Here is a 13738-nt window from a genome sequence, read left to right as displayed (position 1 = left end):
GGACATTCAATGAAACTGAAGGTTGGAAGATTCAGGACGAATAAAGTACTTTTTCATGCAGGGCATAGTTAAACTTTGGAACTCACTGTCACAGGAGGCAGTGGTGGCCACCAACTTAGATGCCTTAAAAAGAGGATGAGACCCATTCATGGAGGAAAAGGCTATCAATGGTTACTAGTACCCACAATGGCTATGCTCTGCCTCCATGACTGGAGTCAGTAACTCCTCTCATACCATTTACTGGAAACCACAGGAGGGGAGAGTGCACATGTGCTCAAGTCCTGCTTGAGGGTTTCCCACAGGCATGAGAACATGATGCTGGACTGGGTGGGCCATTGGCTTGATCCAGCAGGCTGTTCTTCTGTAAAAGCAGAGCCCTGCTTATCTTGCAAATGCTGGGGTCAGCTGCCACCTCTGCTTTCTCCTCCTCCTCCCTCCTCCTCTGGGCATGATGGACACCTATAGCAAAGGGTAAAAAGGCACCCCAACAGCATTTCATGTACAGAAGCCAATGAAGCAGTGCATCCATCATGACACCCAAGGGCAGTGGGCAAGGATGGGAGCCACAGGGCAGGTTGTGTGGCATACACAACTCTGTTCCCCATCATCCTGCCCCCTCTCAGCGTCTGCTGCCTCACTCTGCCTATTGGTAGGGCCAGGCCTGTGAGCATTTCATCTCCTTGGTGGATTATCCTTTGTTGTCATGGACAGGGGCTGGGTCTGTTTGTCACAGCATCCCCAGTGGCAAGATGATGCTATTCACATCCACTTCCATTGGAAGGAAGCCACCCCCCACAATGCTCTGATGAGGCACCTTAAGTAGTTGTTGCTGCTATTACATTTCTACCCCACCTTTCCTCCAAGGAGCTCAAGGAGACACACCACAGTTCTCTCCCTCTCCATTTTATTCTCACAACCGTTCGGAGGAAAACAACAGCTCCTGCAATAAGCTACTTGAGCCAGTGGGTGGCGACAGAAGGGAACCTGTTCTTCCTCCTCATGGATTCTTTCTCTTTTAGCAACTACTTTTGCTTTTCCCTTCCTCCATGCCACTCCAATTATTTTTTTTGTTCAAGCCAGTTAGTATGAGTTACTTTGTGCTAGTGCCTCTGTATTAGCCAAGTGTGAAGCTTGTGCTCAGAATAGCTTTGTGTGCCGTGACTAATCAACCTTAAGTTTTCTTTGTCCTTTCAACCAGTAGTCTTATCAGACTATTTCTGTGTGCACTCTGCTGTAACTTATTTGCCAAACTTTGACAACAACCACCTTGTGAGGTAGATTAGTTTAGGAGACAGTGCCTTGCCAGAAGTCAGCCAAGTGAGTTTCATGACTGAGCATGGATTTCAACTCCAGTCCTCAGGGTCCTAGTCCAACACTCCAACCACTGCACCATATTGTCAGTGATGCTGAATCCTATTATCAGTGGACCACCCAAAGCTTCATTTCTCCAGAAAGCAGTCATTGTTGTTGTTGTTGCAGAGAGCAAATCGTGTCTGCAAGTCATCTGTCTTGTGACTATGTGACCCATCTGCTTTTTGTCTCTTTTGGATGGGTTGCCTGCACTGCTGAAACGTGATTCGTTATTCGATTGATCAATGGCTGTATATCAGTTCTGATATTCTGCCCATGTTTTATTCTTTTCATTCATTTACCGCTTCCTGTGAAACATCCTGAAGTGATTTAACAATAAAAACATCCAAAGTAAAACCATTTCAAAAGTCTGATACAGATTCAAACTGGGATAAAAAAAATCTCCACAGAAAAGGCTTGTCAAAAAAGGGATTTCATAAGCACTGAAAACAGCGTAGTGATGCACACACTTAGGAGTAAGCCCCATTGAAACAAGCAGCAAGTCTTCCAAACAATGAGTTTCTCTCACATACCAGATTGGGTTATAAGCCACCTCCCTGGCTACCTTGGAGGAAGGGGGGGGCACAGATGGGGAACAACAGGGAAAAGGCTATTCTCCCACTCCCTCACAATATGGAGATCTCTGTTTCAGCATTTGCCCCATGCCCTGTTTGTGAGCTCAGTTTCGGGCCTCCTGGATCATACACCTGCAGCAGGTGCTTCTATCACTGTTATTCATTATTCTAGAAAGCGCTAAAATATACTACACACTACAAGGGAGTGAAATGAACAGGCTCTGACCTGCAAGCTGATGATCTAATTTTTTAATCTACACAAGGCTGGTTTGCTGAGGACTCACCTTTTCCTAAGGGAAGCTGTCTCTCTGTCTGACTGTCTCCTTTTTCTCCAGCCAAACTGTCTACTAGCTCGCTTCCCAGTCCCCTCAGGCTTCTCCTGTGGGCCTCTAGCTCAATTTTCAATCCTCTTTCTGAAACAGGTTTCCTAGCCTGTGGAGCCTTTGGCACAAACCCAGACCCATCCCACATTCATCTGGTCCAGTTGCCACCTGTTCTCCTGAGAACAGGTGCCGACTTCCCCTTCTCAGGGTGAGTTGAAACTCATTTGGTGCAGAAAGGATTCTCAGGTGTATCTCTATATAAGGTCACATCTGCCCCATCTATTTTGTTAGCATATACAGCAGCAAAAGTCAACTGCAGTTCAATGAATCTTTGGCTGCAACACACTTGCTCACACCTTTGTTCTCAGAAGGTAAGATTCAAGATGACCGCAGGCCTCAAGGTCCAGAGAAAGTGTGAGGAGAAGGAAGTGGCAAATAGGATATACAAGCTAAGATGCGTCAGTCTAAACCTGAAAGGATACAGGAAAGCCAGCAGAGATAAAAAGATACAAGGCTAGTCTGGGAATCTGGAGGTCCCTTACCATCTAAGCTCCAAGCAAACCTTTCTTGGCAAGCCAAGTTGCACTCTAACTTCCAACACACACTTTAAACAGTCTTGCCTTCCCCCATAGACTCCTGAAAACTGTCATTGCTAAGGAGGCTGAGAGTAGCTAGGAGGCACCTATTCCCTTCAGAGCTATCAGTCAGTGTTGGTAGACTAGAAGACATCTAAGGCCAAATCCTGTACCAGCAGATGTGGTATAAGGCAGCCTATGTTTCTCTCTGCTCAGCTTCTTACTCAACTTTAATGTTAATTTTTGTGTTCTGGAAACTAGCACCGAACTAAGCAGCATTGTGTTGATAGGAGTCTGCTAAGATGCCAGAAGCAAGCAAGCAGAGACCTTTATACAAATGCTGTATCCAGCAAGGAACTTCTTTCCCAAAGGGCAAACCTGACCATGTTTCTCCTACTTGGATAATGAAATGTCTCAAGCACAATGACAAGGAAGGAGGAGCACCTTTGCTGTTCCAGTGAGAGAGGGTGGGTAAATACATGCATGTTCTGCCCTGCAGGTGATTTTCTTATGATGGGGTTCTCCAAACTATATTTATTCCTAGTGTTGGGAATTTCACCTGCTCAATGGGCATATTGCAACTGTACACAGACTTGAAGTAGCCCAAAGGCTGAAAAAGCAGACAGTGGTCCTGCAGACCTAGGGAGTTTCAAAAGAAAGGAGTATTTCACCAGGAAAAACTATTCGGAGTAAATGGGAGACAGGCACATCTACTACGCTTTTTTTTAACTTCTATGGACCTCCTGGAGTCTTCTGGTCCTGCTTTGCTGGCAGTTGTGGAAAGCTCCATAATACTACCTTAATCAGATATAGTGATTTGGGGTTGTCAAAAGCCTACTTAGTACTATGGATAAAATGCACCCAATTTGGGGCATGTTTGTGGTGGTTTAACTACAAAAGGTTCATTTCAGTCATTTTCATGTTTGTCATCTGGTTTCAAACGATTGGAAGGTCTGCAGACTTGTGTTGCAGGCTCCCATAGGCCTTTAAAAAGGCTATACAGACCACATCCAGCCAACACAGTTCAAAGTTGTCAAGTTTAAAATACTTTTATTTTTCTGAAAACATTTTTCTTCCTTCTATCTGTATGAAAGAGCAATTACAAAATCGGAAAATTGTCTCCTTTTTTCAAAGGGCATTTTTAGGTGCAGCAGCTGCATTTATCCGACAGTGGCTCTTTGCAGACACAACTCTTGGCACATTTGGCGCACCCAGCTGGGCAACAGGAGCAGCAGCCTGAAAGAGATGGGCAAAAGATGACACTGGATGTTTAGCGTGCCAAAGAGATTAACGACCTTTAGTAATTGAATTGGCTGGCATTATAACAAATTAAGAGGGATAGTGAAATGTCTCAAGCACAATAAGGAAGAAGGAAAAGTGGTTAAGGTGCCACCAGTTGTATAAGGTGTACAATGACTGCACAGCAAATACAGATACAAACGTAACTAGCCCAAAATCTGAAGTCACTTTTGGCAGATCAACAGCTTAAAAAAAAATATGAGAGGAAAACCAATTCTTCCAGTTTACAAAAGCTTTCATGCCTCCTTGCGTCAAGCAGTTGTCAGCCAACAAGGGGAACTTTCTCTATTTCTTTTCCCCTGGTGCTGGGCATTTAATAAGCCTGGCATGATTTGCACTGGGTATGGGTGAGAGAAATACAGAAGTTCAAGTTTAGGAAGTTTCCCTAAATTCAAAATTAATACCAAGAGATGTTAACTTTTAATGAATTTGTTCAAGAATAGAAAGATCTTAACCTTGTAAAAGGACAAGCCTTGGAAAGGAGGCTTATAAGGGAGAACATTATGTCCAATCCTATGTATATTTTGTCAGAATCAAGTCCCAAATAGTTCAGTGAGAATCACTCTCAAGTACACATGCTAGGACTGCATTGCAAGTTCCTGTGTGAGATCAGCAGCCAACACCATTCATTTAGAGCACATGGCTGCTCCCCAGTATCCTGGAAATTATAGATTACCCTTCAGTGCTGTGGTTCCCAGCACCCTTAACAAACTACCATTCCCAGGATTCTTGGGGAGGGGGGAGAAGCCATAGTGTGAATTTACCTGCAAAACTCTTAGCTTCTAGGTTTTAACCAGCTCCTTCTAATGCATGGAACTTTTATTGGGTTCACAAAGAGATACTCACTTTTTTTGCATGAAGTGCATTTGCAATTTTTGCATTTGCAGGAGCCGGCACAGGAACAAGAGCCACCTGGAAGGGGGAGAAATATACATGCCACTGAGTTAAATTAAAATAAAACTCCACCCTTTGTCCCTTTCAACAGAAATATATGCTTGCACTGAAGCCACTGAAATCAATGGCTATAGGGTTGCATACAAACAACTTCTTCTTGTTAATAAAAATAGAAGCAATACAAGTTTGCCAAATTGCCATCTATGTCTATAGGATGGAAGAATAAAATTCAGAAGTAAATTGGAGGCAAAGCTCCTAAGTTTAATGAGAATGCTTTGGGAGGGTTCCAGGACTCAGAAGCCAAAAAGGGTAAGTTCCCAGAGTTTATACTGTGGGATTCTTTCTTAAGTGGGACTGTTTTGTGACAGGGAATAGTACCACTAGCTTGGATCAAGCACTAGAGCCAGTTCTAAAGTGTAGAAAGACTGACGTTCTGAGAATCTGAACAGAGATCACAAGTTCTTAAACAAGTTAGTTACTAAGCATCCCACTATTTACCCAATTAATGAATGCATTGGGACAACTGTAAGCAAGAATCTCCAGGGTCACAGATTCCCAGAGTGCTGCAATACTTTTTTTTCATAGTAGCAACATTCAAGTGCAAAAGTGACTAGCTTTAGTGCATCAGAGTACTTTCAAGGTTATCAGCACTGCCCAAAGCAGGCATCTGAAGAGCAAGGAAATCACATTTTTGCTCAATATGATTTTGTGGATGCTATAAGGAGGCTGAACAGAGGAAGGACGGGTCTGCTCAAATACATCCTCACACCTGGCATCAGTAAGCATAGCAATTGTAGGCCTGTAGATGCCGGTGGCTAAAACTGATTAAAGGTAAAGGGATCCCTGACCATTAGGTCCAGTTGTGGCCGACTCTGGGGTTGCGGCGCTCATCTCGCTTTATTGGCTGAGGGAGCCGGCGTACCGCTTCCAGGTCATGTGTCCAGCATGACTAAGCCGCTTCTGGCAAACCAGAGCAGCACACGGAAACGCCGTTTACCTTCCTGCTGGAGCGGTACCTATTTATCTACTTGCACTTTGACGTGCTTTCGAACTGCTAGGTGGGCAGGAGCAGGGACCGAGCTCACCCTTTGCGGGGATTTGATCCTCCGACCTTCTGATCAGCAAGTCCTAGGCTCTGTGGTTTAACCTACAGCGCCACCCGCATCCTGTATCTTAAAAGGGCTGTTGAAAGCAGGACTCCCAATGATAATGGATGCTGCACCACAATCCTAAGCCAATTTACTTAGAAATAAATATTTGTGTAGTAAAGTGCTTGAGAATCACACCCTTTAAAAACATCCCCTGTGGTCCGTCCGTCCCCCCCCATGCAAGCTATATAAGAGTATAGGAAGCAACCCTTATTGGAGACTCCGCCTCCACCCACCCCCTGCTCTCTTTAGACGGCAATGTGTGCTAAGCCCAGGGCACTGCAGCATTTGGGATCCTTTGTGCTCATTCTGCAGAACTGCCCCCACAAATGCCCATTTTCCCTAGCCGGGCAGCTTGTCCCTCTGCTTCAGCCTTCTGCCACCCCGTACCCTCCAGATGCTGTTGGGACTGACTCCCATCAATCCCGGCCGACACAGCCCATCCGTCGGGGATTATGGGTGTTGTTGTCCAACACATCTGGAAGACAGAAGGCTGGGACGAACCTGCTCTAAGTCACCTACCAGGCCCAGCAGCAGCTCTGCAGCGGTTCAGACAAAAGTCTAAGACCAGGGATGGAACCTGGGACCGCCTGGGTGCAGAGCGCGCTCTTTGAGCCACCGATCCCTGGCTCTTTCTTAAAGCAGTCGAGCAAGTGGAATGAAGACTCACCAGTGGCGCAGGCGCAGTCCTGAGGATCCATCGCAGTTGCAGGAGTGATCACAGATCGGAGGATTAAAAGAGGCAAGAGGAGATGTGTGGCCTGAGGGCAGCCTCTGCAGGCATATTTATAAGCAGCCGGAAGGCAGGCGCGGCGAGTGCAAAGCGCCCGCCCCTTTCCTGCGCACGGACCGGCTCCGGACGGCGGGCAGAGGCGGCGAGGGGTGCAAAAGCGAAACCCACGCAGCGCCGCGTGCAAAGGAAGGCGGCCCCCGCGCGGCCCCGTGCGCACCTTTCGTAATCGGCGCCCTTGCCAAAGGTCCAGCCTCTCCTCCCCTCCGCTTATGGAGCTGCGTGCAAAAATTAGTCTCGCTTTCCCTGAAGCATTACACGATCGAGCCGTCGGCTCCGCGTGCAAATATCGACCGCTTCCAGGCGGGGGCGGCGCATGAAAGATTTTGCAAGAAGGGGGAAACTTGCAGTGAGAGGGAAATTCAGTGACGGGTCATTTTCTCTTCCCGTTGGAAGAGCGTGTCCATGTTTACTTGTGTAGATCTGAAATGGATTTCGTTATTTAAAGCATTAAAAAGAGATTGTGGTTGTTGTAAACAAAATCTGCCCCTTTTCCCTTATGGGGTGTCCAAGAACATGGTCATCAACGCAAAAAGGAGCCCAGATAAATGCAAGTGAGAAAACGGTCCCAGTACTGAAGCTTTCAATATTAAAAGACGCCGCGCAAAATGAAAAAGTGATTGGAAGGGGGGAAAGTAAGCTCTATTTCTTGGTAACCTCTGCCTTTAAAGTATAGCTGAGCTGCTTCATTTTATTTAGGGCATCCCTTCCCAGCAGGGGATTAATCTGAACTCAGGAGGACTGGATCCTGAGACCTGTTTACAATTGTGGGACTCAGTGCTGTGACAGCTGAAGGAATAACAAGTAATGGCTTGTGAACACCGCAAAGAGTAGTTTCCACCTCATTATTTAGCTACATATCTGGGGATCAAAAAGAAAAGGGCGTTTGAATCCCACTTTTCATTTTCTTAAGCTGTTCAGTCATGAACCTTGTCAAGGAAGGAATCTTTAGCCTCAGTTGTCCATTTGTAAAACGGGTGTACAGTAATGACACCAGGATATTACAGTTCTAGGTTGGTGGCTCTGTTTCACAGTTATGCCAAAACCAGAGTCCTCTGCCACCTTTAAGACTAACACCTGACCTCAAAAAGGTTGAGATTCCTGCATTATAGGGGGTTGGACTAGATGACTTTTGGTGTACCTTCCAACTCTACAGATCTATGATTCTAGAAGGACATTGTAGAGCTAGAAAAGTTTCAAAAACGGGCAGTTTGCCTCCCGCAAGATGTAGGGACACCCACCCACTTAGCTTTGAAGAAGGATTGGCCAAATTCATGGAGGGTAAGGCTGTGGGTGGCTGCTAGTAACACAGTGGCTGTGTTCTACCTCCACTGTTGGAGGTCCTGTTTGCGGACTTCCCAGAGGCATATAATTGGCCACTGTGAGATCAGGATGCTGAATTAGATATGCCACTGGCCTGATCTTATGTTCTTATACATATATGTTGTAAAATGCAAGGGTTTTTTTTTTTTGTTTTTTTACAGGAGCATTCAACATTAGGCTTTCTCCTGCCCTGCAACAGCAGTTTCTGACTTTGAAAGGCATAATGGCCTTGGGGCACAACTTTCTAAATGATACTGTGCATTATTTCATTTGCTTCCTAATTCAGCCCTGCTTCATTTGGGGGCTCATTCTTTTGAATGGGGGGCCCTGGACTACTGCCCCAAAGTCCTGCCTTGACAGCGCTACATGTCGCAGTAATAAATCTGATATCTTTAGGGTTGCTTGCTGTTGTGTGGGGTGAATCTAGTAATCATGTTAGAGCACTGTGTATGCACACCCACCCACACAGAGAACAAGAACTGGAAATGACTGAGGTTTCTATTTTGGAGAAGAAACAGACTTCTGTCACTGAACTTTTTGAACAAAGCACACTGAGTACTGTACACACGGTATGCCTTTCATTTGCATTTTCCTCTGCACCCCATTCAAAGCAGGCGATGCTCCTCTTGCTCAGTCTCCTGTGCTGTGTGCAAACAACACATGGCAATACAAACATATCTTGTGCCATGTGCAAACTCCTTCCGGGTGCAGTGCAGCAGTTTTATCTGGGAACATGTTTAATGCTGACTCACGGATGAGTCAGCCATTGTGTGACCAAAGGGAAAGAGAAGTAAAAGTGAGGTGGGCAGTTCCTGAGAAATATGATTGTGTTGCAAAGGTTTGTGCTGATGGGATTAAGCAAAAACTTACATAGCAAAGGTGAATTCCCAAATCCACATTTTTATTAAAAAAAATATTTTTGTTCCTTTTTCATTATTAATGAACTGCATTTAAATCAGACAGTTTTGACATTCCATCTCCTGATGAAAATATTTCTTTTTTTGCCATTCTTAGACAATTTGATTCAGCGTGAGTCATTTGTTCTGTATTTTATTATTTTATACTTTCGTGATGTTATTGTTCAGTGCCATCTCCCAGTGTTATTCTCACAACAATTGCGGAAGCTAGGAGGGTAGGTAAGGTTAGCCTTAGAGATGGCGACTGGCTTAGGGTTGCCCAGTGAGCTTCACGGCTGAACAGGGATTGTAGGGTTTATGACACCAACCAAAGTACCACAAAACAGTAACAGTGAGCAAGCTTCTGTATTCCCTGGAACACATCATGAGGCTAGATGTTAAATGCAGCAGGGCTGAAAAAAAGCACACTCACTGATAGTGATGCCTGGAGTCTGCATTTAGTCATCATCTTAAGGTGGAACGTGGGAGGAGGGAGCAGACAATGAAGTTAAACTGTCCTGCCTGCCCTGAAGGGTTCATGTTGCATCACAAGGGTTTTCTGTTGAGTGATTTGAAAAAGAGAGAGAGAATTATCATCATTATGTCATAATGATGATACACTACTGCAGTTCACACCTCAACACTGGTGTCAATTTGTACCAGGTCTTGGGAGAGAGGGCACCATTGCCATGATAGAACCATGAAATTATCTGTTTGTTTATTTGTGTAGGTGTGTGTGGGGGAGGGGTTCTTCCCCATCTTGCTGCTGTGGAACCTTTAGAAGAGTCTTCCTCTACCTGGTGCTCTTCAGACTACATGTTCCACCAGCAATGGCTGGTTGGGTCTGGTGGGGGTTGCAATCCAAAACATCTGGAGGGCAAAACATCTAAAGAAGGCTGAAGTGGAAACTGATCTATTAGGGCAAACAGGGCTCTGCCCCTGCAGCCTCGAGCCCACCTGCCTGCCACCTTACAACCAGGCCAAGGGGTGGTCTTCTTGGCTCTCTGCTTCCTCCTTCTTAGTCTCAGTTGTGTCTGAGTGAAACTTAGCAAGGAGGAAGATGAGGACAAAGCTAGAACTGGTTAGCTCTGCTTGTCAATGGTTGTGTACACACTATATGAACACCTATTACCCCCCTCTCCTTACTCTGTCAGGAGTAAGCTACAGTTCCCAGGACCCACTGGGGGAAGCAAAGTACATTACATGCCTGGTGTGTACACAGCATCTCCAGCTGCCATTGGCTTCCCTGCCTTCTGCCCTGCCACCCACAATGAGCACCAGTCTCCACTACATGTGGGTATAAGTGGGCATATTTGTGTAACATTTGCAAGGGTGAATCTCTCCTACAAATACTCACCCACCCTGTTTCATTTCTTTTCTGTGGTGATCCCTGATTATGGAATGTTGTCCCTAAGGAGACACATTTGGCATCAGCTGAAGATTTTCTGAATCTGGTTAACACTTCCCCATTTCTCCCAGGCATTTTAGATACAATTTGTAGTCAGAACTGTTTTTAGTCCTTAGTTTCAGGTTTTCAACTTGCCTTTTATTTTTTGCTGCTTCTTTTTAAATGCATTTTTTGCAACATGGGGGTCTGCTTTCTCCATAATCTTATTTACCTTTATCATGTACCTTACTTTCCCTCGCTAAATTAAAAAGTCGCAAATGAGGCAATCTCCCCCCACCCCCCGAAGAGAGTTTCTCCAGTCCCTTGGTCATGTTGGTTGCCTTTTTCTTAGCCTTGTCTATCTCTGCAATATCCTTTTGTAGGTGAGTTGGATCAAGCACGTTTTGGGTGGTCTGCCTTTTTGCCCCAATTGTAGCAATACTTTCTGGCAGAGAAATGTGGTGGCCTTATGTGTTGACACAAATGTTCCAGCAAATGTTAGCACTTATTTTGTTTCCAAGGTGCTTGCTCTCAGGCCCCAACAAATGAGAACCCTGCCAGTACCATTCATTCATTTTGTGAATGTTTACTCACAAATGCTGACTTTATTTTGCTCGGATGCTGGCAAGGTTTGTACTGTGTGTGTATTTAATTGCACAACTGGTAGCTGGAATTTATGTCTCCACTGCTCTAGAAAAGACACGGTGTTCCTGGAAGTAGTTCATTAATTTCCAAATGTTTTCGGTGATGGCTGTGAATAGGGAACCAAACCCCTTCCTCTCAAAGTGATGTTGTTGACTCACCAATGACAAGAAACCAACCACCCAGTTTAGATTCTGTACAGGTTATCTTTTGGTAAGCAATGGAGAGACATGGAGTGAGGAGAGGAGGGTGTATATTAGAGGGACATTCAGAATCAGTGCCACAGGACATGCAAACAAGGGGCATTCATTGAATCACACTGAATCCTGGGGGGGGGGGGAGTGTTCTCAGGTGGGGAAGCATCCTGCCCTGGGGGTTTTATTTTGGGGATGCTCTTGGAGACTCAAGTGGCCTTGATGGCTAGGAGTGCCTTTTCTCAGCTCTGGCTGATTTGCCAGCAGAAACCCCTTTTGGAAAGAGGATCTGGCCACTCTACTCCATGCTCTGGTAACTTCCATATTGGATTGTTGCAGTGCACACTACACAGGGCTGCCATTGAAGACAACTTGAAAAAGCTTTATTTGATCCAAAATGCAACAAGATTTATGTCTGGGGTTCCATGTAGACCTCTGGTTTAAAACAGCTGGCATGGCTGCCAGTTCACTTCAGGGCCCAATTCAAGGTGGTCACATTAGTGTGACTTAGGACCCAAATATCATAAAGCTTACCTCCTTCCCTACAAACCCTCTCAGAGGTGTTTAGATCAGCAGAGGCTTGGCATGGTGGCGGCCTGAGAGGCAGCATTCTCCGTGGCAGACTCTCCAGGACTTCAGACAGGAATTTTCCCTAGCCTTACCCTGGGATGCTGGGAATTGAACCTGAGGCTTGCACTGGCTTCCCATCTGCTACCTGGTCAAGTTGAAGGTTCTAGTGCACAAAGATCTGAATAACTTGGGCCCAGGGTAGCTTAAGGATCACATTTCCCCGTACACCCCAAGTTGATCACTGAGATCATCAGGGAGCAGGGGATCCTTTTAGTGGCTCCGTCTCTGACTCATGTCAACAAATAGTTGTGCCTTCAGAGTCTGGGGCCAAACTCTATGGAACTCCCTCTGACAAGGAGTTAGACAGGCACCATGCCTACTGAGTTTCAGGTTCCTGTTTAATTTCATTTTAGGAGCCCTTTGCATCCTGAATGCTTCTCATATGTTTTGTGTTTTTGATTTCTTGAGGTTTTAATTGGGGGGTTGTGTTTTAAAATTTGTATATTGTATATGTTAATGTTGAGACCTACATGGTGAAAAGTGGAATATAATTTTTCCGATAAATAAATTCTACTTACAGTACATCCATCGAAATTAATGAACCTAACTTAGTCATGTACACTTATTCCAGTGGCTTTACTTTTGAGTTAAATTTAGTTGGATACTACCTCATTCGAGTATAGGCTAACCCAGTCTCTTGGCCCTGGTGACACCAATTCCTTGGGGTGAAAGGGGAGCCACTGGCTTGTTAACCATCATTTCTTCTGCTCCACAGAATCCAATGACAGCAACTGATAACTAAATTCCTTCCTACCAACCTCTTTACAGATGTAATCCCTCAGTGCATTATTTTGTTCATGTTGAACTATGACATTAGAATGTGACCATGAGATAGAATATGGAAATTAGACAGATAACCTCTCAGATTCGGTGCTAACAATTGCTCCATTTATACATCCCTCCAGCAATGACTAGATTAGAAAGACCTGTGTAACTGGTGTTCCTTGTGTGGCTTCAGTGTTCATACACTGTGTGGGTTGGCTTCTGTGCCAGGAGAGCTGGATTAGGTGGTTCAGTTGGAATCTGCTTAATACAAGGATTCCCAGTGTGTGCCTGCAAGAACCTAATATGGTGCTCACAAAAGGTCATAGTAAATATCCCCTCAAAATAAAATCTTTAATAATTTTTTTAAAAAAAATAATAATGCACAATGATCTCTCTGCTCAGGTCCTGTTTGTAGTGGCTTAGCCTCTCCTACATTATTCACCCCCTGCCACCCAAATGCCTACATTACATTGTATGGCAGGATTGGAGAACCACCCTCTTGTCTGTTCTGAACTTGGGAGAGGTGCAGAGAGCACCTTTTAAAAAACAAAACAAAAAACAATGATTCAGTATGGCAGCAGGTGATACCTTTTCCTCACTGAGTGGGTGGCTGATGGGTTATGCACCCACACCATTTTGTGGTCTTGTCTCTTTTTGTTCCCTTTTGGATGTGGCAGCCATTTTGTGCTATGCCATGCCCTCGTGGCAGCCATTTTGAGACTGGTACCCACAGTGATTAGATGTACATTGGCAAGGACTTCTAATGCCCAGTTGTTTAATAGCAAAATGATTCCTCCTCTAAATTATATAGCTGAAATGAAGAAAGCTGCTGCGGATGGAGCATAGATGAGTGGAGTTTTGTGTGGAAGGACTAAGAGTTCAGCTCAGTTTTAGTATTCAGAACAAATTCCTGGGCTCGGGAACCTTTAATTCTAAGTGAATGCTGT

The 13738-nt window shown here is 45.0% G+C and overlaps 1 protein-coding gene and 1 long non-coding RNA gene across 2 annotated transcripts; both read right to left on the bottom strand.

Moving 5' to 3' along the window:
• Positions 1-3853: 3853 nt before the first annotated feature.
• LOC309376708 (metallothionein) lies at positions 3854-6991 on the bottom strand. The gene is made up of 3 exons (XM_081923313.1): positions 6835-6991; positions 4969-5034; positions 3854-4059 (listed from the first exon to the last, which is right to left on the bottom strand). The coding sequence occupies exons 1-3, from the start codon at positions 6863-6865 to the stop codon at positions 3965-3967; spliced, it is 192 nt and encodes a 63-aa protein (XP_081779439.1). The 5' UTR covers positions 6866-6991; the 3' UTR covers positions 3854-3964.
• A 1466-nt stretch (positions 6992-8457) lies between these two features.
• LOC309376709 lies at positions 8458-13486 on the bottom strand. The gene is made up of 3 exons (XR_014171283.1): positions 13380-13486; positions 9696-9732; positions 8458-9586 (listed from the first exon to the last, which is right to left on the bottom strand). It is a non-coding gene; the product is annotated as an uncharacterized lncRNA (long non-coding RNA).
• Between the last annotated feature and the right edge of the window lie 252 nt (positions 13487-13738).

The sequence above is a fragment of the Podarcis melisellensis genome (assembly GCF_964234715.1).
Source record: "Podarcis melisellensis genome assembly, chromosome: 8".
Classification (NCBI taxonomy): domain Eukaryota; kingdom Metazoa; phylum Chordata; class Lepidosauria; order Squamata; family Lacertidae; genus Podarcis; species Podarcis melisellensis.
This window is presented reverse-complemented; position numbering and strand designations above follow the sequence as displayed.

Bases quoted from the DNA above. Each gene is read 5' to 3' on its own strand.
- LOC309376708 (XM_081923313.1), bottom strand. From the start codon at position 6,865: ATGGATCCTCAGGACTGCGCCTGCGCCACTG. The intron at 5,035-6,834 runs GTGAGTCTTCAT...TCCCCCTTCCAG, and splicing joins GGACTGCGCCTGCGCCACTG to GTGGCTCTTGTTCCTGTGCC. The intron at 4,060-4,968 runs GTGAGTATCTCT...CATCTCTTTCAG, and splicing joins ATGCACTTCATGCAAAAAAA to GCTGCTGCTCCTGTTGCCCA.